The sequence below is a fragment of the Gymnodraco acuticeps genome, unplaced genomic scaffold, assembly GCF_902827175.1.
Source record: "Gymnodraco acuticeps unplaced genomic scaffold, fGymAcu1.1, whole genome shotgun sequence".
NCBI lineage: Eukaryota > Metazoa > Chordata > Actinopteri > Perciformes > Bathydraconidae > Gymnodraco > Gymnodraco acuticeps.
In genome coordinates, this window is record NW_022989840.1 from 319893 (window position 1) to 347250 (window position 27358).

At 42.7% G+C, this 27358-nt stretch overlaps 1 protein-coding gene across 1 annotated transcript in view; it reads right to left on the minus strand.

Moving 5' to 3' along the window:
- Nucleotides 1-2569: 2569 nt before the first annotated feature.
- Nucleotides 2570-27358, minus strand: part of st3gal2 (ST3 beta-galactoside alpha-2,3-sialyltransferase 2) — a 33440-nt gene continuing 8651 nt past the window's right edge. The window contains exons 2-9 of the mRNA XM_034236056.1: nt 24742-24791; nt 22213-22764; nt 9868-9927; nt 8425-8558; nt 6116-6295; nt 5701-5746; nt 4428-4547; nt 2570-4314 (exon numbers count right to left, since the gene is read on the minus strand). Of these exons, the coding sequence (XP_034091947.1) occupies nt 4141-4314; nt 4428-4547; nt 5701-5746; nt 6116-6295; nt 8425-8558; nt 9868-9927; nt 22213-22764; nt 24742-24791 (1316 nt within the window). The 3' untranslated portion in view covers nt 2570-4140. The remainder of the gene's footprint in view (nt 4315-4427; nt 4548-5700; nt 5747-6115; nt 6296-8424; nt 8559-9867; nt 9928-22212; nt 22765-24741; nt 24792-27358) is intronic.

The window sequence follows — 27358 nt, forward strand, 5'->3', positions numbered from 1 at the left end:
GTTAGGCCGCCGACAGAGAGCCACGTTATCTCAAAAAACACTTTACACATTCATTTTAAAGGTTGGAAGGAGCATCTAGGGAAGCAAAAATCAACACAGGAACACAGTCGCTGACCACGGCAAAAAAACACTGAACCACGAAGGCAACGGTACACTGATACGTCCAAACTTTTAATCATGTTCAGTAGTTCCAAACAGACAGAGATAAGACAGGTTACTGCAAATGTTGACACACTTTATGTCTGGCATCTTCCCTGTAATTCTTCACTACTTCTTATCTGGATATGCCTCAAAAGTGTACACACCTCACGCTGCGACACCAGTTTACATGGTCTGCAGCCATCTTAAAGCAGGCCTACAATGTCAGTGCACAAAGCAGAATGGGAAGTGAAGAGTGGTAGGCGCCAGTACCCCGAGAAAAAGGCGATGTGTGTCTTCATGTAGGTGTGTGTGTGTGTGTGTGTGTGTGTGTGTGTGTGTGTGTGTGTGTGTGTGTGTGTGTGTGTGTGTGTGTGTGTGTGTGTGTGTGTGTGTGTGTGTGTGTGTGTGTGTGTGTGTATTCAGCTCACAAGGCAAAGCTCTCAGCCAAAAGACATGGGAGTGTGTGTGACTAAAAAAATGCAAAGATGGAGCAGCTATAGGCGAGATATGTCTAGCGGCAGGACAAGGCACAAAAGCATAAATGTCCGTGTGTATGTATCGGTGTGTATGACACAGATATAGAAAATACAAATAAAATGTTCAGATTCTGCCCCACAGACTCTTTAAGTGAGCACAGCTCAATGCGAAAGACATGTTATGTGCAAAGTAGGATAAAAACATCAAACGCAAATAAGGTACAATACACAAGAGTCACATGAGGTTACACAATATCCTCCAAAGATAACACAATTTTACACCAAACAGAACCAATATTGAAAGCACAGTTCTTCACATCGCCTGCTGGGGGCAGCACCCGACCCTCCTCAATGTGTGTATGTATGTGTGTGTGTGTGTGTGTGTGTGTTTAACTACATGTAAAAAACACTTAATCAATAAGAATGAGCTTTAGTGCCATGTGGTTAAATCCCTTAACTCTTAATCCACTCAGAGGGATGTGCTCATTTCTCATATACACAGTTGTTATTTCATATTAACAACTGTGTATATGAGAAATGAGCACATCCGAATGAAAGCTACATTTTCCTCTAGAAGCTGAAAAAATTTAGCTTTCATTCGGAAAAATGTTGAGGTCGTAGATTAGTTATTTTTTTTGCTCATTGCATAACACACATGAGTCACATAAGGTGCTTTGACTAGCTAACCTATAGTCGGTTTTAAACATACCCTGGTGCTTGCCACAACACCAAATCCATCAGTAGCAACATACCTGTTGTTTTGTAAAATAAAAGTCTTAAAAAACTTTTTTCCAAATGTTTGAATAGAGTTAGAATCCAAAAAGACGACAAACTATGTCCACCCTCCAAACCCAAAGTTTAATTGAGTCAGAGAACTGACCCGCGCTTGTTGACCTCCATGTTTACAATCGGTACAACATTAAGAACACGAAGCAAAAGTAATGATCTAGCTAAACGGCTTGCAAACTCCCCAAAAAGATTTCAAACGTATAGCATGTTACAAATAAAGAGTTCTACATATTTTCCAGACCTGTGTAGGAACCCCAAGTACTTTCCCTTATCAGTCACCAGCTACTTCGTAAATATGTCACATCACACCAAATACTTTTTACTTTTTCATGGCTCACATTTGATTTTTTCCAGTGACGCTTTTGAAAAGGTTGAGCAGCACTCGCATGTCTGCTATTTGTTCGTGCCTCCTCACTGAATGTGTGAATAACTATCAATGGAGGCTATAAATGAGGCTATAAATGTGTCATCATTTGAGGATAGTACCAAATGATGATAAGAAGCCATTCCTGTGCCAACTGGGTAGAAAAGAAAATCTGAGCCAACAGTATACATCACAAAGTGTAAAGTCAAAGCAAACAGTACAAAACCTGAAATTAAGTCTACAGTGGGATGTGCCATGAACAAGAAATCAAACAGGAAGTGCAGTTTAATCGATGCAGCAATAGAGTGGTGCAGGGATGACGTATTTACCCGGAAGTAAGCTGCGCATGGGTTCCCTCGACAAAAAAGCAATGGGATTTCTCCATAGGATTTGGGAAAATAGCTCAAAATAAGGTCTGTGGAAAACAAACCTGTTTGATAAATGCACGTTTTGTATACCCGACATTTTAAAATGTTCTAATCATAAATCTAATCGCCAGAAGCAAAATGCTAACGTTATGCTATAAACGAACTACAGCCGAGTACAGCAGGGTCGCACGACTTCAACGTCACGCCAACTTAAGATCGATATTCAAAACTACAGACTCTAAATGGTACAAGTTGAAGTGTTTGTTTTAACAGTTTGCAGGAGCGCAGGTATTTGCTTTCAAGCAGAATTGGGGCAAACAAACTTAGCGGGAGTGTTTACGTGTTCAGCGTAATGACGTACAACGTCCTCGACAACTTCTGTAGTCCTATTCAGCCACTTGTTAACAACCATCGTTTTTCAGACACGTAAACTCTTCAAAAATCACCACTGCTGATTATTATTTAATGTCGTAGAACAAAACGTTATCCGTCTCTGAAATTTGTGTCAACCACAGACCTTATTTCGAGCTATTTTCCAAAAATCCTATGGAGAAATCCCATTGGCTCTGAGACGAGGGAACCGGAAGTGGTAAAATGCTAACTCACTTCCGGGTTTTAGGACTCGTCACTGCACCACTCTATGAAGTCTAAGGCGTCTGGTGGCTCCGCCCGCTCTAGAGATAGCTGAAGTTTTAATTGGCTAAGCGGGAACCAGTGCTAGTGGCCGATGGAGAGACTCAGTGGGGTTTTTCTTTCACCCCATGATATGGGCCTTAATCTGAAGCAAAATGCTCCTGACAGTCTCTTAACTCCTCTGGGATACATAAGTCAGTTCTGTGTAAGGGCAAAGAAACAGAGCGAGGTTCCCCTGATGTCTCAGTCCTGTCAGAAAGCCAAAGTGGCGAGCCCAAAGCAGTTTTTGTAGAAGTCTGCTGCACGGAAACAGTGAACCAACAAGTTTTTCTCTGGAGAAAGACGATGTGCTCCTCATGCTGCCTCAGAGAGCTGGGGCATGAAGAACCAGTCTCCCAAATTAGACCCTGACAGACCACATGGGGATGAAACTCCATCCAAACATTAAATCCCAGGAGACAAACTCTTGTCCTCATTAGAGCAGTCAAATCAACGCTCCTCCCAGAACCCTCCCTGCCTGTGTGAATAAAGTCTTAAGCTCAGCTGTGGGGTTAGCAGGCTCATGCTAGTGCTGCAGTGATCTGTGTGGGTCAGAACGGTCAAAAGGCAAAAGGCCTGATTATGTTTCTGTTAGTCTGCTACACGTTGTCAAGGCCTTGCTAAGCCTGTAAAGGACCCAAGGGGAGTGGGTTTCGAGGACACATGATATAACCCACAGCAATCACACATTGGCTTATACCCCAGAGTTTTACAGCCCATCACAGTCAGAACGGGTCCTTGTAACGCTGTCTGGTGAGGCAGAACTCACATAAAGTCATGGCCCAGGGTTCTGTAAGAGATGGAAATGTGAGTCTTCGAGTCTCAACTGGTCAACAGATTGCCAGTTTTGTCAGCAGGTCTACGGTACAGAGCCGCGTACTTAGAGGGTGTACGTTTTACACACTTCCAAGTATAGAACAATAGTCTCCATAATGCTGACGGTGCTATTACTGTGGCCTTTCCAGTACGCTCTCTCTGCGTCCTTAAGTCAGAGTGGCTTTTTGTTGTGATTGAATGAGTTTTCCTGCTGTCCAGTGTTCACTCGTTCTTCAATCCGAGTTGAATGTAAGGCTTAACTCCCACCTTTAAGCCAGTTGTGAAAAGCAGAACTACATCTGGATCTATATGTTCCCCGTTGGTTATTTGGAGTCTTCTCCATCAGGGCCTCGACTGGCTCTCAGAACTAAGGGAAAGTGAACGGAATATCATTGTTTGGAACCAGCGACCAGTAAGCTTTTGGTTAAAATATCTAACTCGTTCTAAGCAGACTCTATAGTGTCTGTCGCCGTACCAGTGATGGAAGACTAAGATACAAAGGATGATTTGCTGGTTACTTCCCGGGGAATAAAGTGATCTTGCCGGCCTTGGCCAGCCGCTCGATGATCTGGGCTTCGTAGTCCGCATCGTGGACACCGGTCTTCCTGAACTCCCCGGAGTAGCGGTTCTGCTCCCAGTAGTGGTGCCAGTTTCCCCTGCTGTCTGCCCCGAAGCCAAACACATTAACCTAGAGGAGTGATGGAAAAGAAGTGTGTGATTACAAATATTAACCTATAAAATGTAGTTCCAGCATGGTGCAAGGATTTACAGATTGGAAGTAGAGAAGATAAATAAACTGACCTCGTCACAGACATGCAGGGCAAAGAACAGCACTAGCATGCCAGTGGAGGGGTAGCGCCCATTGTGTGTGGTCCAGCGGTCGTGGATGTATTTAAAGAAAGCTGGGTTAAAGACCTGGACCTGGTGCAAGAGAAGCAGAGTTGCTGGAAAACGAAAATTCAAACCATCCTGCATGGAAAGAAGTAGTGTATCTACACAGCATTGACCAAAGTCCCATATTCAGAAACATCTACAATTAGTTTTTTATAGTTTATGTTACATTTAATCCAAGTTCCTCCGTTTTCAGATTCATAGCTTAACTTTTAAACAGAAATTCAGGAAAGATGGACACGCACATGCAAATCAAAGCTGCTGCATATTCAAAAGAAAAACAATTCCCCAGTGAAATTGTAATACTCCCGCTGTGAAAGATTTGAAGCACTTTTCACCAAATTAAAAGTCATATGACATTTATCATCTGCTTCCAGGTGAAGTGCCAAAGAAGCAGCTCTTATTCATTTAAATCTATGTTTTTGCGGCCGGCTAGAAAAACACACCGTGTCTCTGACCCAAGCCCCCATGAAGTGCGCCGGACTCTGTGCCCAAAATTAGTTGTGTCCAAACGGCGGTACTGCAACTTCCGTATCGGTCAGTGACGTCACTGGGCCCAAAAAGACTTTTTCCCATTGACTAACATGGGGAAAGAGACGTCTGTAAATCAGCGGATAATTTTTTTGAAACTAAATAAACTACCCAGTATGAACTATTTTATAGCCCTTATTAGAAACATTAGGTCCTTAAAGTTGTAAAATGCACTAAAAGCCGAACCTAGATTTATTTTCTCCCTCCATTCATTCTACTGAGCCGAGAGTGGGTGCTCGGGGGCGGGGCTTGAGGGGCGCATGCTCTGTGAGCGCACATACGGGTTCTTCTGCTCTGACAGCCAGCCATGACGGGTAATCTGTGAAATTTCGCTCTCTCAAAAGACCGCCTCCCACGCTGTATCCAGTTCTTATTATAAATCCATGCTCTGACCAGAAGACATTCACAAAAAGTCCTCGCATGGCGGGGATTAGTTTGACTTTATTTATTTTCATGGATTAAAGAGCGAAAGCAGAAGAATATTAAAAAAACAAAGGAAGGTTTATAATCTAACTGTAATCCCTCATCAACAATGGGGAGGGGATTATCTAATTGCAGCAGCAAAGAGGGGTCACCGTGTGTGTTTGTGTGCGGCTGCATACGTGTATGCCGTATTACTCTGAGAAGAGCCAAAAATAATGAAAATACAGACCTTGTCTTTATCTACGCGCAGGAACTGCTTCACAGGAGCGTAAGTACTGAGAAAGAGAAGGAAAGAGGGAAGGGGATAAAGAGAGAGAAATTGATTACACACATTCAATCAGCACTTTATGTGATGGCTGCCGCAATGAATCCTGGATGATTGACGGCTGACCGATTGTTCCAGCCTAGCGACTCTGTGTGTGTATGTGTGTGCAAAAAATGAAGTGTATTTAAGACCCCAAACTTTACTTATGTGTGTTAGTGTCCCTGTGTGTGTCTATGTGTCCCGAATACATTTGATCTTTGTGTGCAATCACATGTGTGCTAATCTATGTTTATGCATATGTGTGTGTGTGTGTGTGTGTGTGTGTGTGTGTGTGTGTGTGTGTGTGTGTGTGTGTGTGTGTGTGTGTCTCTCTTCTTACAATCGGATCTGGCCGGTAGACAGAGCGCTGGTGATCCAGACGAGATCCAGCGTTTTGAAGGGAACCAGGACGAAGCTGACATTGGCTGCCAGGTTCTTGGCGCTCTCCGGGTACATGAAGTGGTGTGTGGTGTGGCTGCCGGCGTCTTCCTCGTACCCTACTGTGGGGGCCAGGTTTATTCTGGGAAAAAAGGGAGGTAGATTATGAGAATTGCACGTCTTCAGGTAACACTATTCTAGCAAGTAAAGTCTGAGCTTCAGCCGTAGTCAGCAAAGCCGTTTTAAACCAGAATGAATCCACATGGGGGGGCCATATGGTTGTCTGCTCAATATTAACCCTCCTTACGGCTCCTTTTTGGTCTCCTCCTTAGGGAAATATCTGTCTCTTTAGCTGCCAAATGCTCCACAGTGTTCACTAACTGGTTGCTAACCTTTATTTGTTTCCTGTCTGGTGCTGAGCAGGTGGTGTACAGCGGGTTTTTGGAGCACAGAAAAGCTGCTCACGAGAGCAGTCGGACTGAACCAAAACCGCAAAGGTGGGAAGGGTGTTGATTCACTTTTGGTTTGTCATTACCAGGAAACCAGGTAAAAGTAGTGGTTTTAGTCATCATTACTATGAAAGTGGTTCAACTCATGATTTAAGTCATGATTTAAGCACCACTTTTTAAAAAGGCATAACTTGTAAAACGTTTTCTGAAGAATTGGTAAAAAAAAAGACACATGTGCATAGCCAAGAAAAAATAACCTAAGTAACTTAGAACATTTACTTTATTCTTTAATTTGTCTCCTTTTCTACCTCTGAAAATGATGCATAAAGAAGACAATCTTTTAGGTTTGTTGTCCCTCCAATAGCGAAGTGTATGTCCTTTAGTGGATGTGGTGCTATGCAAATGTTTCACAATCTCGTCATAATTATTGTATATAACCTCCTATCCATCCCCCATTGCATTTCCTTCAATTGCATTCCTTCAATATTTCATCTGAGTCCTTGTGTTCCCACCATTTTTCATGCCCTTGAATATAATAAACATATGTTTCCCCGTCAGACAGTAACTCTGTCTTTTGCTGTATTTACAGTCTATGTGACTCACTACTGTCTGGAGAACCGAGCTGTTCATACAAACAGGAAGGGGCACCTTAAAAAGAAAAGGCGGCTAAGTGCGCCTACACATATGTCAGTGAACAAAATAGATGTTTGTTCGCATAGCGGGAGTGAGAAGACACACAGACAGCAGGTGGGTGGTGGTGTTGTGGACCAAGCTGATTATAAAACACAGAATGAAAATCAAACCACAGTGAGATGGACCTGGAAGCAGCCCACACACAAGTCCACTGAGAATACAACGCTAATGGATGCTAATGCGTTAAACAAAAAAAGACTTGTCATTCCTGTGGAGGTTTTTATGCCAAAAGCACGTGGCCACGACAAGCACTATAGCCGCGGGCAACAACATAGCTGTGTGTGCCATGCCAACTGACGACAATCAGGCCCTGTGATCCATCACTGCTGCGCCAGAAAGCGTGGGGGGGATTGATTCAGACAAACAGATTTATGTCCCTCTCTGCCTGGGTGCGTGCGTGAGAGAGGCACGATCTATACGTTTCAGCTTCTTAAGACATAAACCCTCTGTGTGGTGACCTCACACTAGTCAGGTGACGTCTCCGTCAACCACTCAGACTTGAATATAGGACAGAATTAAAAAGATTAAATATAGTATCAGAAGCTGATCAGAAGAACCCATCTGCTGATGATACAGTATGTGTTTATTTTAGTTGTATATTACTGTAGCTTTATTTATTTTATAGGTTTTAATATTTGTATTGTATTTATTCATTTTGTCTTATCTTATGCCTTCCTCTTTTTCCCCCGAGAGGGTTAATTATTTATTTACTTGTACTTTCTTTGTATTACACCTTTTACCTCCTCGTGTCCTTTGAACTGTTATATTATGTATGTACGCTGCATGTGTGCAATAAGGTTTTAGGGTTTTGTGAATTGAAGTGCATTTCTTATGATTTGTACTAATTTGTGATGTGTGCCATGTTGTGAAAGCAATTTGAGCTGCACCTGGTGTATGAAAAGTGCTATAAAATTAAACTTTATTTTTATAATTATATAACTTTAAGGCTATAGTGCTTTCCTTTCATGAAATCTCTCTTCCCTTCTACCCTCCAGCTATCTTCCTCATCCACCTTCATCTTTTCCTCTCTCCATATCTTTCTTTCAGTCTTGCTCCATGTAATGCAGCTGTGCATCTGCTCTCCTCTTTATCTCATTGCCCTTCTATCTATCACATCCATGCCTCTCACCTCATGACGTGGTTGTGCCCGTCAATGGTCGGCCCATATCCGGCCCCTCTGAGGTTTCCGGAGTTGCCCACCACGGCGCAGCGCAGGCAGCGTCCCGGATCCCACGAGCCGTACGGCGACCTTCCAGGAATCACCTGCGACACACAGCCACGATTCAATCAAACTGACTGGAATGAAGCTGCACAGGAAATGAAACAGCACTGGAACCGCAAGATACATTTGAAAATCTAACCAGCAGCTCAGACCAGATTGTTAAAGGACATCCTGCTCTTAATACTGGGGTGAACTCTGCATAATAGTCTCCATGACAATACATGAGTCTGCCCTCAAGGAGCCATACTGATATATTAAAGGTCCCCTATTATACAATTTTTCATCAATATATTATAGGTCAACCTTTATTTAGGTCATGACCAAAAGAACGAGATTGCGGATATAAGCGGCCGAGATGGGTTTTCTCCGCAGGGTGGCTGGTGTCTCCCTTAGGGATAAGGTTTGAAGTTCGGTCATCAGGGAGGGACTCGGAGTTGAGCCGCTCCTCCTTCACGTTGAAAGGAGCCAGTTGAGGTGGATCGGGCACCTAGTTAGGATGCCACCTGGGCGCCTCCCTAGGGAGGTGTTCCAGGCACGTCCAGCTGGGAAGAGACCAAGGGGTAGACCTAGGACCAGGTGGAGGGATTATATCTCTTCGCTGGCCTGGGAGCACCTTGGGATCCCCCAGTCAGAGCTGGTTGATGTCGCCAGGGAAAGGAAAGTTTGGGGCTCTCTGCTGGAACTGCTACCCCGCGACCCGACCACGGATAAGCGGGAGAAGATGGATGGATATTATAGGTCTCAGATATATACAAAACATGTCTCTGAAGTGTTTGGCTCGAAATACCAAACAGATCATTGTAGCATCCCACAAACCCCTCTGTTTCAGCCCTGTTTCAAAAGTGCTGATTCTCTGTCTTTTACTTTAGGTGAAAATAAGGAGTCACTCTCCACGCCCCTCCGAGAAATATGTGGTTAAAAAAACACGATGGTGCTCTAGGAGGAGATTAAGGTGGTAATTGGCTTATCGTTACACAAGCCAAAAAATCGTTATGACATCATAAAGTGGCCAAAATCTGATCAGCTCATTTTCAGACAGGTTTTTATATAAATAGATCAGGACAAAAAGTGAGAGAATCTTTGAGCTGAAACTTTCAGAATCTCTTTCCACAGAGGGGACACATGTTTAGGTATAAAAGACATGAAAAAGTGGATTTTGCATAATAGGTGACCTTTAAAACATACAACTGTATGTGCTGCATTGACAGTCAGAATAAAAAAGAAAAGAATAATCTAGATGAATTAACAAGGAATGCTGATAAACCTTAGCGGCTTAGCCCTCAGCCTTGGCCCAAGAGAGATGACTTGGCTGATTTGAAAGTGGAAAGATTAATTAATAATATAAAATACCTGGAACAGCCTCAGCAACACCTGCTGGATGCTGTGGGGTTTAAACTGGGGCTGTAGCATCTAGAGAGAAAGAGAAACAAATATGTTGAGGATATGTAGTTTCTCCTCTGCACAAATTGGATGTGACAACAGACTTTACATTTAGATACTTTCCCTATTCCCTTGTACGTGTGTGTGCATGCACTCGCCAGCATTCATTAGCAAAGTGTGTATGTGTGTGTGTGTTTAGGTAACAGCCATGTGTCAGACTGACAGGATGCAGTCTGGCTGGTGGAGCTGTGGTCAAAGGAGCTGCCCACATGTCAAAAACAAGCTGAATAAAAAAGGCGGAACAGATGGCGGGGGAAGAAGGGATGTCAAATGTCCAAAAGAAAGCAGAAAGTGTGGGAGAGTACCAAACATCTTGTAAACTTCTCGACCTTACCAAATGCTTTTGCTTCACCACACTACTTGTCTGACTGCAAATATTTTTACATCTTTAGGGACAGTGTGTTTTTTTGTCTGTTTCCAGGCACTGTTTTTTTTTGTGTCACTAACAACACCGAGATGCCGAGAGTTCCTGCTCGGGGGGGAAGTGACAGATGACAACACGCATTTTCTGTCTGGTTGAACAACTTGAATAAATAGAGGCTGGATACAAATAGAAGTTTGTTATGTGTTGAATGTAAAAAAGAGAGGAGCATAAAAAAGGCATGGGATGTACATGGAGTTGAAAGAAAGACAAAGAGGGGAGAGTGATGATACTGTAGGTCATTTTGCCCAGTGGTTCAGGCTTGGATAGCACCATACATTCACTTTGAATTTACTTGAATTTGATTACATTTTTTCTTTTCTATGCGAAGGTAAACAAAAAAACATTGGCTTCAGCTACATTAAAATTGGTTATAATGCCTTTGGGATATTTAAGAGATGCTGCCTTTCTGTAGCAATGGCAATAATGGTCAATGTTGCCACCATTTTGGAACCCATAAACTGATATCTGGGTTTACAGTCAGATGCAAGAATAGATTTGGGGCTTAGGGATGACGTCTACGATTGGATTGTATGTGCCTTCATATGCGTCAGACGATAGCTGATGGGTTCATTCCATCGGACACAGATTTGTTTTTGCTCTTGACACAGAATGTTTAGCCAAAGTCCTGGAACTTAACGATTAGAGGTCAGTCCTACTCAGACTACAAACGGAAACCAGAACGATTCCTATACAAATATTGGGAAAAATATTGTCCTGTTACCCACAGATTTTTCTTTCATATGCAGACTCCGTTAATAGGAAACAATAGCAACAACCTAAGGAACCTGGCACTACTCAGTAAAATGAACTGAAACTCTGCCGCACGGTCCCCTCGTCCCTTGGAAGAGGCGGAGATGTGGGTGTTTTTCATCTGCTGGAGGACTAACCCGAGAGAATTACAGCAGCAGGAGCAAACGCTTGCCTCGGGTAGGGAGAAAAAGAGCCACAGCGGAGAATAAACAGAAGGGCAACTATGGCAACCATGCGCGTGAAGTCTTCTTCGCTGCTTTTGTGGCAGGACTACAGCGCCACTTACAGGCCTGGCATATGTACTACAGCGTCTCCAGCGCTTTCGAGCGGTCTCGTGTGAACGGACCCTATGGAACGGACACGTTTCTGGTGCCTGTTGCGTGTGGACGGAAGACTTTTTTGATAACGATTGCGGTCCGTTTGCGTTATCGTCCTTGTGTGGCTCCAGCCTAATTTACTTCCAAACTCACACATTTATCAGACCTACTGTTGATTCAGACCATTGGTAGTGCATTAGTAAGTGATCTTTTAATGGCCAGTATCAACAAAAGGAATGATTACAGTAGCAACAAAATTAAGTGTTAATATGGACACTGTTATGGAAATCCAAAAACCCCAATACTGTAGAGTACAAGTCAGAGTGATCAAAACAAATAAATGGTGAATCAGACAGAGTTGTCTTTCTGGTGATGTTTATTTGAAGCCTCAAACAAACATTAGATACAATAAAATATAGACACAGGTCTCACAGAGTATAAATAGTCTGCGTGAGTGTGCGCAGTTCAATATGGTAGCAAGGCTTATATAGCAGAAATGGTGAGAAGGTAAGAAATCTGTCTTCACACGGTCACATTGTTATTAGACACATGTCCTTGAGCTGTAGATCTCAGGAAAGGCAAGTTCTCGTGTGACTATGTGTGAGTCCATTCATAATAGCAGCTGTGGCCTTGAAGTAGAGTAGATAGAGGCAAACAGCACATCTAACTAAATGAGAAGCATTTGGTCACTTTGAACATATAAGGAATATAATAAAAATGTCGGGAGTCGGTGACTCCCACTGCATAGCTACACAGAAGTTTCCTCTACAAATTGGCGTTGTCGGCAGGATATAACAGATCTTCAGATTGTGGTAAGTGTGATTTTCAAATCTACTTTGGACATTGCCTTATCAGAATCTGTGATTGACGGTATCCTAAAATTACCTGTGAAACTGATCGGCTGCGTTTCCTTTTGGTTAATGAACATTTGGGGATGTTAAACCCAGGGAATCAGTGTCTGGGGACTCAGTCCTGGCTTATTTCCTCTGTGTGTGCTGCTCGGGACGGAAGTGCCATACAGGCATACACAGCTCATGTTTAGAGATACCTTAAGGAAAGGGCATCAGTGAAGTGGAGCTTCTGTGTGAATTGAAAGCAATGTAAAAGATTTGTATTGGACAAATCGCCGGATTTTGGGGGTCTTAGTGGCTAAGCACAGCAGTTGAAAATAAGCAGCCAAAGATATTTGCTGCTATCACCTCTCTGTAAAAACACGGCTCCAGCTGCAGCCTTGCGTGTGTGTGTGTAAAACCTCACCATGTGTGTGTGGGGCTGGAGCAGTGCAGGCTGAGAGGGAGAAAGTCACAGCTTATTGCCTATAGGTTTTAACTCACGGCACCGCCGTCCTTCAAACGGGACGGTCTAAAAGCACTCGTTGTTTAGGACCGCTTTTCTCATGGTTAGACGGGCCAGCGCGAAGTGCGTGCATCACCCGATGTGCTACGGCTCTCTGGAGCAGGTGGCGGTCAGGAGTGCATACATAAAATTATAGGCTAATTGATCAGAGGTGTGTAGTGGCAAGCAAGCATAGGCAAACTGTGTTTCACCTTGAGGTGAACTCGATAGCAAGTGTATATAGGCTGGTCGTACGGACTACAGTCAACTGAGCTGTTGTTTGGAGAGAAAGGGCAGGGAAAAAGTCTGTGGGCTCCGATCGGGGGGGCACAGCGCCACTAGAAACAAATAGCCTAGTGGTTGTCGCAAGAGGATAAGCTAGTTATCGTTCTTGGACGGCTTTCAGGCACCGATAAATCACTTGTATGCAAGGGTGAGGCGTGAGAAGACGCCGCACTGGAGATAATTCCCCCCCCCTCTAAGATCTCTAAAATCCGGACTAAATTGAGCTGGATGAGCTTTGCTGTCGCGCTGGTGTTTATTAAGAGTTCATGTTTTGTTTGTCTGATTGTTTGTATGGGGGTCTATATTGGTTTGTCCCGCCGTCTTGTGTATGTTTTGTAACAATAATTAATCAGTCCATAGACAGGGTAAAATGAACTAAACTTTAATTATCTCACCAAAAGTAAATGACCTGAGAAAAATAAAAAGTGTTTTTATGTCCTGCCTCTGAGTGCAGGGGAAAATGTAAACAAGAAGCCCACTGTTCAGGGTGAGCGCTAGGTGTAAGAAGAAAATAAGATTATATTGCTTTAAGAATCCATTCTTAGATGGTATTGCTGGTATGTTAAGATATCTTTGTGACCTTGTATAAACCCTATGCCCGTCCTGCGCCCCGAGACCCTCAGAGACCTGCCTGAGGAGATCAAAGTTGCAAAATCTGGTTTTAGGTCAATGTTGTATTATTTGTTTCATTTATTCTTAATCTATGTATTGTATAGTAATAATGAATAAAAACGTAATGTATTGAACACATTCCGAAACAAAGCAGATAAGACAGAACTAGACTCAGACATAATACTAATTGTTGTTGAAACCTTTTGCGCTGTTGCAGCAAAATGGAAACTGTGTTAATTATTCTGTTCCAACTGGCCACTGGAATCAGGTAATTAATATAAGTTGAAGTTCAATTACAGTTTTAAAAATAGTTTAACATTCTTTATTAAACTGCTTCAAATTATTTCTAGTATCAACCAATTGGTCTCTATAGACAATACTAAAATTAAAATAGTTGTTAAACTACTGACAAGTTTTCTGAAACCGAGCTTATGAACAACAGAGTAAAGGTTGCTGGTTAAGCCAGGATCAATATATTTGTTGAAGTTTTTATTGTGTGCATAATAAATGTGTTAAATTAATTGAGCAATTCTTTAAAAGTATAATGTTGCAATTTCTTTAAAATAAGTAATTACAGTTACAAAATAGGTGTTGTTTTCCAAGGGCCTCTCTTTCACAGGCACTTTGAATCATAACACTTCCAAGTCCTACAGAGATCAGTATCACTTTGTGTTGCAAGCCAAATCCAGGGGTTCTACTCGAGCCCAATTTTAAATACCATAAAGAAAAGTATTGAACCCAGCTCGAGCTAAATGTCAAATGTATTTAATTAATGTGCAAGTGTTTTGATTTATTTAAAATGTTCCAGTCTAGCTTCCTTCGAGTTTAGTGTAAACAACAGATTGGTTCTCATAACATTCTCACTGCTGTGCTGTCCCAAATGTTTGAAACCTTGGGCAGACAAGCACACACACACTTTGGATGAGTAATCACTTCATCCAAATTGTAAATTGTTGCCTTCTTTAAAGTTATTAGTAATTCAAGATTAATTATTAAATAAAATTAGGTACATAACAATAAACAAAATAACTTTGATTTGATCATTTTGTTCACGACATTAGACCTTGTCCTCTAATCTCTACTAGAATAAGATAAGTGTGCATGTTTGGGTGTGGAACACTCCTGTAATGTACCTAATCTTCTTATCCTTTTCATTACAGAGCTGGGGAAATGGTGTATTGCTTAGATTCTGATCCGTGCAAAGTCCAATTTTGACTGACTTTAGTTCTAATGTTAATTTGATTTCAACCCATAAGGAATTATTTAGATTAACTCAACATTTCACATGATGATGGATTAGTGCTCCACATTTTTCCCACTAATTTGTTGTGCAATTAGGCCAATGGTAAAGAGAGACATTGATGACCTTGTGTCCCTTTTGTTGGTACGTGGTTCCATTCTGTCTATGGCCTTGGACGATTTCACTAAGAATCACCCAGTTCTGACAGTCCGGCTGAGTGCAGTCACAGAGATGCTATGGCTGCTCTACATGAAATGACATTAATGGTCTGGTCTGAGAATGGACACCATTACCTGCTTCCAGAGACAATGCCGCTCCTCAAACTGAACAATACTGTCTAACGTGGGCCACTCCCCCCACCAAGCCATGAACTGAAAGCTTGACATCTGAACACCTGGAAGCCTCCCGGTCACACCAGCACCAACCCTTGGGTCAGTCAGATGGGACTAACGGCTTAACTTAGGGCATTTGGTTCAGAAATATGACTCTCGTTACCGCAGAGTGGGTTGTTTTTTTAAGGCTATTCATACTGCTATGCAGAGGATGCCTGTAGGTTGGCAAGCTGTTAAAAGCCCCTACTATTTTTAAAAGGAGCCTCTGAATGTCTAGTTCTACATGTATTCACATTATATGGACAATGTTTCCACCTGGTGAAACTGAAGGCTGCACGGTACTCAGGCTACAATACGACCATTCTGTTCTGCTCTAACAATTCAATTGATAGATTCTACATCAAAACAATTAGCTTTTATTGTTTCCAATGATAACGTCATTTTAAGAGAAGGAATGCAAACCTGTTTTCAAATGTAAGGTTTTGAATGTGTTTGACATTTCTCAGTAAAAACACCCTCAGACACCCAATATCATTCATGCTATGCCTTCAGTAATAACTCAGATGTTAGGGGGAAGAAGCTTTTCCTCCCAAATCAGATATGCTTTGTTTTTTCAACAAAGGTATACAGTTCCTGCATAATATATGTTTCTCACAATTATTTTTTTTTGTAAGCTGCACACAGGTGATACTGAGTCTTCTCGAGTAATAGATTACACCATGCTTAAATAGACTCCTAAGTTATTATTTCATATGAGACATATGTAAGAAAAGGGAGGGGAGAGTCAATTATATTGAGTAATTGATTTTATATTGGAACATTTATTTCTCAAACCTGTTTTATGGAAGAGGAAAATATTTCTGATAAAGTAATATGTTATCAAACGGTAAATGGTGAATTAATATAACATTTAGAATCATTGAGAAGGGGTGATATCCGCAGGGACTAGCTCACCTTTAAATTACAATAACATGTATCTGCTTTGGACTGATGAGTTTATGATTCTTGCATGTTAAATGACTAACACAAACCTTACATTTATGCATGTGCATGTCTCAGGAAGGCTCCCAAATAATTCTGAGGGGCCTATCCTATTTTTGTATTTAAATGATAATGTGCTAATCCATTACCTTGAGTTGTCTGCACTCAGGAAAACATCCCTATCAAGTGTTAACCCAATAACTACAGTAGGACAGCTCTGAAGGCCAAGGGTCAGAGAGAGAGCTACGTGGGTCCACGCCAGCCACTGCAAGGTCCTAGTCACCAACAAAAGTAGATGACAACAAGTGATGTGTCCTAATCACCAACAGAAGTAGATGACAACAAGTGATGTGTCCTAATCACCAACTTGCACCACACTTGCACTACATACACCAAAACACACTACACACAAGGTATCACGAGCGAGTGCCAGCTGAGCGGTTCCATATGCCCTCTGGTTCCTCGTTTGTGTTACCGGTGTGCGGAGTCTGACTGTCCGTGTCACAAAATCGACCGAAGGAATACACACACACACCCCATGGAGCATTCCCACCTCGTGATGACGGCTCGCCTGGGAAAACGACAACGCAACCGTGAGCAATACAACTGGCCTGGCCCAGTGATGTGGGGTTTAGCTCGCCACAAGATTACGTTTGGTTGTGCGGCGACAAGCTCTATCAAGTTCTGGCTCCCCTCTGGATAGGTACATGCACTCTAGTGGATTTGAATCCAGCAATCAGGCTTAACAACACTACTCTTTAATGTATTATCCATGCACAATGATGTTTCAAGTACTGGATTAATTTCAGTTTTGGCCCAAAACAAATATTTATAATATTTCATATAACAATTATGTAGCATATTTGATCCTCAAATTAGAGAAGTATAATTTAAAGAAATTGATATTCTCAACATTAGATAAACACAGAAGAATCCTTTCCAAGTACCATAAGTAGCTCAGGTAAGTATGGCTAATAGGAATACTTGATAGACTTAATTTGGTACAGATCAGTGGTAGCATTTACAAATGTAATAATTCAAGGTTTAAGAATGTTTAATCCTTCCTTTCCAGGTTTTTACAAAAGTCTTTGAATATTTGCCTAACTTTTCCTTTTCAGATTTTGAACAATGTACTTGACTAAAATGAATGTATTGATTTCACTAAGTGCCTTACTCTTGACTAAAGCGTATTTAAGTAAACGTAAAAGTAATCCTAAAATTGAGGACACTGCACTTTTGCAGATTACAGATTGATCAAATCACCAGTGTGAATTCTATACTCTAACTGTGAATGTTTATCTGGATCTCTTACGATCCTGAGTTTTAAAATGCTTTTGACTAGTGATTGCCTTGAAGTAAATCTTTAAAGCGGCAAGCTGGTTTTGATTTTATACTGTAGTTTGATGAATGAAATTAACTAATGGTAAATGATCAAATATATTAGTTTAAAAACAAATATTTAGCCATTGTGCACCTGTGTTTTATGTGTTCATTATTATGCTTTTGACAAAAGATGATCAAACACTGATGAGAGATGATTTTTCCTATTATGATTGGCTGTATCAATCATTGTGATTGAATGTTTCAATCTTATTCCACTTTGTGATATAATTGATGTAAGGTGAGACCACACTCGAACCTGGAGACGCCTATTGAGTTAATTATTGACCAAATTATTATTAGACTAATGTTTTTAGGTTATCATAAATGATAAAAAGAGAGGACTGTTGTGGAAATAATTATCATAAGACGCCAATTAGTAACATACAGGACAAACCTTGATGTCTGTTTACCTCCTTTAAGGACACAGGCTGCTTAGCCAATAATGTTATTGTTCCCATTCTGTGACCGGTCAATACTGGGTCACAGATGGTCTGTGTTGTGGGTACACTGGGACACTTCCTTCTCTGTATTTGTGGACTCCAAGGTAAAATCTTCGAGGTCATAAGTGTCCGACGCAAGTAGCTCAGTGTTCCCACACTGTTTAGGCTACCTTCTCAAATATGTTGTTGACTCTCTGCGAAACCAGTTAGATGGGCTGGCAAGAGAGAGGCTCTCCAGAATTGACGTGGCAACTCTACCGTGAAGTCAGAACCTCTGACTCTTGGACTTGTGATGTGAATCCTCCGGCCGTTAACTCCAAATAAACCATCATGTGTTTGACATCAAAGCTACTGCTCTTCCCGTGTCTCCTTCCTGAGTCGGTGACTCCCACTGCATAGCTACACAGAAGTTTCCTCTACAACTACAACACCTGTTGTAAAATTGTGAACCTCCCCCTTAACATAGGTTCTTTATAACACACTTTAATTTGACAGAGCTTGTGTTCTAAAAGCAAGACATGTTGGTCACAGTAGAGTAAAAATATATTTTTTTCTTTTTTTTCTGTTCATTTGTGTCTTCTGATTTTTTGGATCATGGTTTTAAACTGCCTCATTGTGGAATTGTAAGTGAATATAGACACGTGCCACGTCTGTCAAAAAGCGGTTGATTGATTAAAAAACTCAAATGAATCATTTTGCTCTAATTTGAGCTTCTGCCAAACCACACAGGCAAATGTGCATTCATGCATTCAATGAGAATGCCAGAACCTGCACTCAACATAAAAAGAATCTCCCAAAACAATAATGCAGACACACAAAAGTTTCATCAAGATATTGGCCGCCACCACATGGCTGTTTCTATCCCCAACCATCTTTGTCTTTCTCCCACACAGTAATCTTCAACTTCCCACTCGTTCCTTTCACTCACCATCGGCCTTAATTCGCTTTTCCTAACACAGATTTCATTCGCTTACATTTCCATTCATGCATCATCTCAGTCTAATTCCTTTTCTTTAATTTCCCTTGCTCCCTCTTTGTTTCTCCTCCGCCTCGTGTCTTTCTTCATCTCTTCATCTCTCCGGGAAGCCTGTGCACCACGCAGCTTATCAGCACTAATCAGAGACCACTAAACCTTTATTTTACTCCCCTATCTGACTTTGTTTTTCTTGCTGTTAACTCTCTGCATTTTCATCTTTTCTCTCTGCCTCTGAATCCCTGCATGATGCCGGAGCCAGCTTGGCGCGCTGCACCGCTGTTGTTCAGGGGCTTTAATTTTTGGCAGATGTTTTTTGGCAGCCAAGCCTAATGCCCTCCTGCTTCCCACCTCTCAGCTGTCCTCTGACTCCTAAAGTAGAAGCTTCTTTCAAATAAATACAACTTTATTATTCACTTTCAAAAAACCGATATTTCACATTTAGCAGATGATGCTACTTCTAAGAGCGATTGCACCAGCTATTCCTAAATGTAACCTTATCCTAGTAATAACATTAGAGTCGACTAAATTGGGATTTATGCATAGGGTTGTGCCACACAAAAAAGTCTTCTCACAATGAGCTGTGATTAAACCAGTAACCACCTAGCTAGCTAATTTAACCAAAGGGCAACATTAAAGTTAGCTTGCTATGACCTGAGATTAAAAAACAAGAGATGGTAATGTAGTAAATATTTGATCTGTTTAAAATAACACAAACTTGTATTGCACCTTTAAGTATAAAACCTGCTGCCAGTAACACGAGCCTAAATGACCAAATAATGCTAGATCTTAATTTCCCTCAAAGTCAAATCTACATTATTACTACAAACTAACTTCTTAAGTATAATTCATCTCTTGTAACATCAAAGTGGTTATTGTGACGTTAAGTGAAAGTTAACATAACAATTTTTGGTCTTTCAGAAGTTTTTACTAGCTCCTTATGTTTAATGGTAAAACCCTATGTGGCTTAATGCTAATTTAAAACTAACTATCACTTACTACAAATAAAAGGGCATGTTTAGCCTCAAACTCAGTGAAGGATTTCAAAAAAAGCTGGTGAGACCAAACACTGGACTTCAATCAGCTGTCTCTGGAAGTCAATGTCAAAGCCTCCATGCAATCATGCAATCATGCAAACATGCAGAATTATTCATTGAAAATCAGCATGACTGACAGTTGAGTGCTTACACCCTTAAATGAGAAAATCACTTAAGGCCGGCACAAAAAATTAATTCTACAACATTGTTGTTCCATTAGGTGCTTGATTCCTTTCACTCTTGAAACAGCAGTGCACAACAAACATTACATTTGATTGAAGACAAATATACTCCAATTATGCACACACACTCGCTTGTTCTCCTTAACATTGGTTGATTTGTCTCAAATAAAGGCCTGGTTCTCTCTGCCACTAAGGTACATTGTGTTCCTTGTGTGACAGAGGGGTAATGACTAGTTGTTCTTCTTAGATGTTGCCATTTTTAAGCAACGTTATCCATTTGACCAGGACTTTTCTCAAAATGTCCAATAAATTCTTGATTAAAAACCATGTCATATGTATAAACCTTGCTAAAACATGACTCGACTCAAAGTTTTTGACATGATGCATTCGTGGCCATCTTTAGCATAGAGAAACAGAAGAGAGTTTGTAATTTGCACAATATTTTAAGAGCAGTGAACAGTATACAGTAATTGCAGTTGAAAGGGATCAATGACAAAATATAAAAAAATACTTTGCAGATACTGGTTTATTTACCGACCCTGTATCGTTCTTCTGTTCTTTAGGTCCTTTCATTGTCTTTTCTTTGTTCCTTATGTGATCTCACTTATTCATTTACTATGAATTCCCCTCATCTTTTCCTTCTTTCATTTCTATCTCCTTTCTCTCTCCCAGTACATCGCCCCCCCTGTTGCAGTATGACCTAATGACTTGGCAGCTGTTAGCCTGTGTTTGCAGTTTTCTGCCATTTCAGTGCAGGACTGAGGCTAAGGCTCTAAGATAAGACTCTGGATCGGCCAATGAAGGACACCGTATAGCACTAACATAATCCCAGAAACACACACACATACACACTTTCCACCGAAACAAACTGAAGAGGAATGTAATGCAACTTTTCTTTAATGTAATGCTTCTAGTTTCTAACATATTCATTTCTGTTATACCCAGGAGGGGCTTAAGCCCAGCGACCCACCATGTTGTGCTTCACCATGACATGACATAATGACTCGAGCAACATGTAGTACTTGTAAGCAGGGATTGGTTGGTTACTTGACAGAAGAGGATGAGGATGATGGAGAGAGATCTGTGATTACGATGTATTACTCCCCCCTTTGGTGTCCTCATATGTACCCAGTTCACCTCCTGGGCCCTGCCGTGGTGCCCTTGACCAAGGCACCGGACACCCCCATATCCCCCCCCCCCACTCCCCATACTCCCCGCTGTACAATAGCTGCCCACTCCTCCTAGTACTAGGATGGGTTAAATGCAGAGACCGAATTTCACTGTGTGCATGTATACGTGACAATTAAAGAGGGTTTCATCCCTCAGATTCTATCCATCTATCTACCCAACTTTTCTTCTCTGTGCCTGTCACGGAGGTGATCTCTGGGCTCATAGATCTCGGCCTCCGTTACGGGTTGTTTAGTTTTTTGTTGTTGAAAAGTGTTCCCCTTTCCCCATGTCTGTCGTTGATTGTGTGCACCGGGTGCCCTGTGTTGTCTCCTCCCCCCTCACCTGTGTCCTGTTGGTTTGATTAGTGTGGGTGTGTATTTAGGCTCTGTTGCCCTGTCTGTTTGGAGGCTGGTAGAGTGTGTGTGAGATCCTGGTGGCTGCAGGCTGTGTTCAGGGAGAAACAGCAGGATTGAGGCTGTGTGTCATGTGTTCATGATTTAATAAATGCCCACACCGGGTTGGATTTTGGACGTTCTGCCTCTGCCTCCTTGCTTGGTTGGGCCGCTCAATTGTCAGCTTTACAGTGCCCTTCTGCATTAGAAAGTGATTGATGTTGCTGCTATTTAGTAAAAAGAATACTAAAATTATAAATAGTACTGTAAAATCATGATCTTATTTGTGTGTTGGTTGCATGACCCCACCAGCTTGTCAAGTTGTTCTTACTTCTTCATTTATCATATTATATTATTTGTGTCTAAATCTAGCATGTTAAGGTAAAACATATTGTTACTTACCACCCACCAGTAGTATACATCAGAGGGCAGCTGGATGTTGTCTCGGGTCCACACAGGTGAGATGTCTGGGTCGTAGTTCTCATCGAACCAATCAGAAACCCCAGGGTCTCCGACACAGTGCGAGCAGGCGCACGTCTTCTGTTGCGAGGTGTCGGGTGTTGACAGCCTGTGTGCGCCCGTGTAGCTGGGCACTAGCTTCACCCGCCTTGACTCCTCCCACCCGGGGGGCTCCAGGTAGTTGAGACCGACACCCCCACGGAGTGAGACGGAGAAGAATAGCGAGGTGAGGAAGATGAGGACCAAGGAGCCAAGGAGAACCCAGACCCTGCGGGAGCATCTCACCCTGCCTCCCTTCTCCGCCCCACCTCCTCCCAGAGTACTACCTCCACCTCCTGTGGCTGCGAGCGTCCCCCCGCTCAGCCAGGGCCTGAGCTCCGAGAGTCTGGGAGCTCCCCTGGATGGGCCAGTGCTCCAGGACCCCCAGCCCCAGCGCCTGTCCCGGTGCAGGGTGGAGGATGGGATGCGGCCCCCCCCATGGCCATGCCCCCACCCCTAGGCCTGCCACTGTCCCCAGTCCACCACCACCTCCTGTGCTGCCGCCTCCACGCAACGACCACCAGGCTAGGTCAGCGCGATCAGCACGACCCCTGACTTACACTTCGCACTACAAAATCACACACACTCTGACGGAGGGCGATGTGTCAGTCGATTTGTCTCACAGTCAAGCTGTACACTCAGCAACGCTCCTACACTTCCTCCCCGTCTCCCACAGGATTCTCTCCCTCTCTCTTCACAGCCTGCCTCTCGCACAGAAATGCCTCGACAATCACACACAGCCGTAGCCCGACTGCTTCCCTTGCTCTCAATGAGAGGAGAAGTCTCCTTGAGCTTCTATTCTATGTTAATTCCCTCTGTCTTTACTTCCTAACTTCTCTTGTTTCCGCTTTCTTTACATCCACCTCTCTCTTTTCCCTCCTTAATCTTGGGATTAGTCCATCTTTAGTGAAATCCAGTGCACGGTGTGGACGGATGCAGCAGGTCCCTCTCGTTTGCTCTGCCATCTGTGTGAATGTTGAGCTTGGCTCCGGCGCTTTCTCTCTTTTTCCGTCTCACTCGTTGCAATGAAGCGACGTAGCCAAAGAAAAGCTGGCAGCCTAGTTGAGAGCAGCGTAGAGAGGGAGGGAAGATGGGAGGAGGAGCAGGAGAAGGGAGGAGGTCGGGCCTGAAGGGTGTTCCATCACGTCTCTAGCCATGCTAGACCAAAAAGATTCCTCTCTTTTCACCTCTGCTGCTCAGTGCCTCTGTTATCTGCCGCTTTCTCTGTATTCTCTTTGCTTTTCCTTAGATTGTTGCTTTTCTCTCGAGGCTCATTTCACCTCGTTTATCTACGTATCAAGGTCTCTCGTCTTCTGTTTGAACCCTCCCTTTCCAGTTCATTGTCTTTGTCTGTCTTTTCACAGAAAGCTTCTTTGTGAAACACTCCTCTGATGACGTTCTTCTTCTCACTTCCCTCAGACAAAGTTTTTTAAAGTTTGGATAAAATGTTTAAGCATCGTAAAGAGATGAGAAAAAAACTCTGCTACTGCTTAGCATTCAATGCCATCATCTTCTAGATGTCACTTCTATGAGAGGTTCTGCCAAGCTTGGCTGTGATAGTATCAAGAAATCACGAAAAAGTCCTTTCACCACTCTTCTCTGTACCCATAGAGATGAAAAAACAATCAAACTCAAAGCTTAAAGTCAAATAGAACGTTTGGAGGAGTAATCAAAGCAAGACAAGCAGAGTGTCTGATGCCCCTCCAACGGAAAGTTTTCCATCACAATGGTTTATCCAGGGATGAAGCTGCACCAAGGGAAGGCCAAAGTGGTGGAAGTAGTGATGTGCAGAGGCTGCGAAAAAAAAAGAGACAAAACCAATCAGCCCAAAATCTCATTTTCTCTACAGCTGGCTTTGCGAGGGCGACCGGATGAAAGGAGGGGGAAGCGTCTGTCCTGCATTGCAGTGTGTGTGTGTGTGTGTGTGTGTGTGTGTGTGTGTGTGTGTGTGTGTGTGTGTGTGTGTGTGTGTGTGTGTGTGTGTGTGTGTGTGTGTGTGTGTGTGTGTGTGTGTGTGTGTGTGTGTGTGTGTGTGTGTGTGTGTGTGACTTAATGTGTGTATGGTGTTAAGCTAGGGAAGCGCACCGTCTGCCAGTTGCACAAATTGTATTGTGTTCTACAGCTGTGCCGTTGTGTGTGTGTTTGGCTGGAAGCGTACATTTCATGATGCTGGTGAGATTGAGGTGACTCCTGTTTAGCTCTAATCTGCTAAACTGTAATCCCAAGGTAAAACCCCTGCGGTGCCCACTTTCTGCCAGCTGTGTGCCCTGCCCATGTTCATGTGATGCCAAAAAAACACCTGCTTAACTCACCTGCTGACAAACACTGCTGTTGTTCTGCTGCAATTACATTTGACAACCTGGACTCCTAAGGCACAAAGCAATCCTCCGAGCAAAGTAATGAAGTTTTCTAAGTCATCTTGTAATTTCGTACCAGGTTGTGGCACTCTGGCTTGAAGTCTGGATTCCTGTTCTGCAGAAAACCTGAGGGACAGAAAAAGAAAGCAATAAAAAGTGTTAGCGTTTTTTAGCCATCAGGCTACATGTAGCGAAAGGTTGTGTTGTTTAAATGGCCCATCCTTGTGAACTTCAACCATTTAACAAAGCAGTTTGCCAAGCGCCTTTAAACATCAAAAGAAAAGAAAAAATATATAAATCTAGCCCGGTACTTTCCCTCCATTTCCTGTCCCCAAGCTCTAACAAATGTCCACAAATCAAATGAACTTCTTGGTTTAGCTATTGTGCAGCAAAGACTGCAAGACAGACAAGGTAAACAATGTTCTTCTTCCCATGGGAGTCTTCGGGTTCCATTATTAGCCAATGCAGCCTGACTTTGTGTCGCATTCCTCCAAAAGTTGGTACCGTTTCAACCTTTAGCTGTAGGGTTTTTAATTGCCATCCCCTGCCGTCCCGACCGCAGCAACCTAAACACACTACAGGCGATCAAATGAAATGGACTACTTGCGTTTTCTTCGCAACGCCTGATTTGGTGTGAATCCAAACTAAGCCTCATTGATCATATTGACATTTTTAATCCTCCTCTCCTTTTCCACCTTGATCCTCTTCCTGTCTTATTTTTTCATTCTCATATTCTCTCCCCTAACCAGAATGACCTCTTTTTCAGTTTGTATCTGTCTCCAGCAGCCCTCGTTCTGCAGTTTCATTGCATCTGCTCTCTCTCTCACAAACTGTGCATGTAACTGGGCCAGTACTCGACCCCCTGTAGTTTGTGCATAAGCCTGGGAGAGGTCTTGACGACAAAGCTTCAGATGTTGAACTCTGTACACAAGTATTAAGAACAATAACAAACACACAATTCTAATAGTACTTTTCGTTGCTCTCGTCGGCTTTTAATACAATTATTTCTCATGTAGTACAAGAAAAGCTTATATCTTATTAAATAAAGATGTTTTATTTCTTCTTATATTGAAAAAACCTTTCATTTATATAGTGTTTTCGATCCCTTTGCCAAAAGGAAAAGCAAGGTTTTGCTAATCTTAGCCCTCAATTTCTTAACAAATTGATCACTAATACAACTTAATGGTAAAATAAGAGTTTTATTTCACAAGCCATAAGACTTGTGAACAGTCAAAGTGGTAACTTCACCTTTAGAATGAATAATGCATTCAAGCTTTTACAATTTCAACTGTGTTATATATTGTGTAAATGAATAATTTTTGTTTATTTTTGCCTGGACTTTTGCTTGCCTTGAATTGCCCGTTGAGAGAAAGTATTTTATGTTGAATTTCTGAATGTCTTTGACTGTGTCCATCACAAGGGGCAAGGGCAAACACGAGCAAACTTTGGCTCTGGCCTGTTTGTGTGTCTGCTTACTACTCAAGACATTTCTAAATGTCACTGTACTGAATTAGAAATGTTGAAGTAGAGTGACAGGATACAGATTGAAGGAGTCGGGGCAGAATACTAAGCAATGACACGGATCTCACATACAAACTGCTCTCAGAACTGAAAGCTGCTGTTTATTCTTGCAGATGATCATTCCTCTGTGGGGCACATTGGCTGAGTCCACTACAGTTGACATCAGGTTGCACAATTTTGCATTTGAGCAAGGTGTTAATTGCTAATACAGATATAAATGAGCTGAAGATAATCTAATGTATGGCTCATTAAATTCCCGCCTAATAAGATCTGTTGATGTGCTGTGATGAACTGGTGTTAAGTGTTTTCTTCTGCTGAACTTGGAATATTAGTTGAAGGGAAAAAAAGGGGACCTTAGCCTATCATGCAAAATGCACTTTGTGATGTCTTTTATACATACATATGTGTCCCCGGTGCGTCGGGGAACTCACGCAGAGTCAGAAAATAAAACCCTTTCTCTTTTCCTCCGTACCCAAATCTTTTAAAAACGGGGGGTACAACGAGCGGATACAGATTTGCTGCCGATCCATCCATCCATCCATCTTCTCCCGCTTATCCGTGGTCGGGTCGCGGGGGTAGCAGTTCCAGCAGAGAGCCCCAAACTTTCTTTTCCCTGGCGACATCAACCAGCTCTGACTGGGGGATCCCAAGGTGCTCCCAGGCCAGCGAAGAGATATAATCCCTCCACCTGGTCCTAGGTCTACCCCTTGGTCTCTTCCCAGCTGGACGTGCCTGGAACACCTCCCTAGGGAGGTGCCCAGGTGGCATCCTAACTAGGTGCCCGAACCACCTCAACTGGCTCCTTTCGACGCGAAGGAGGAGCGGCTCAACTCCGAGTCCCTCCCTGATGACCGAACTTCTCACCTTATCCCTAAGGGAGACACCAGCCACCCTGCGGAGAAAACCCATCTCGGCCGCTTGTATCCGCGATCTCGTTCTTTCGGTCATGACCCATCCTTCATGACCATAGGTGAGGGTAGGAACGAAAATTGCCCGGTAGACAGAGAGCTTTGCCTTCTGGCTCAGCTCCCTTTTCGTCACAACGGAGCGGTAAAGCGACTGCAGTACCGCTCCCGCTGCTCCGATTCTCCGGCCCATCTCACGCTCCATTGTTCCCTCACTCGAGAACAAGACCCCGAGATACTTGAACTCCTTCACTTGGGGTAAGGACT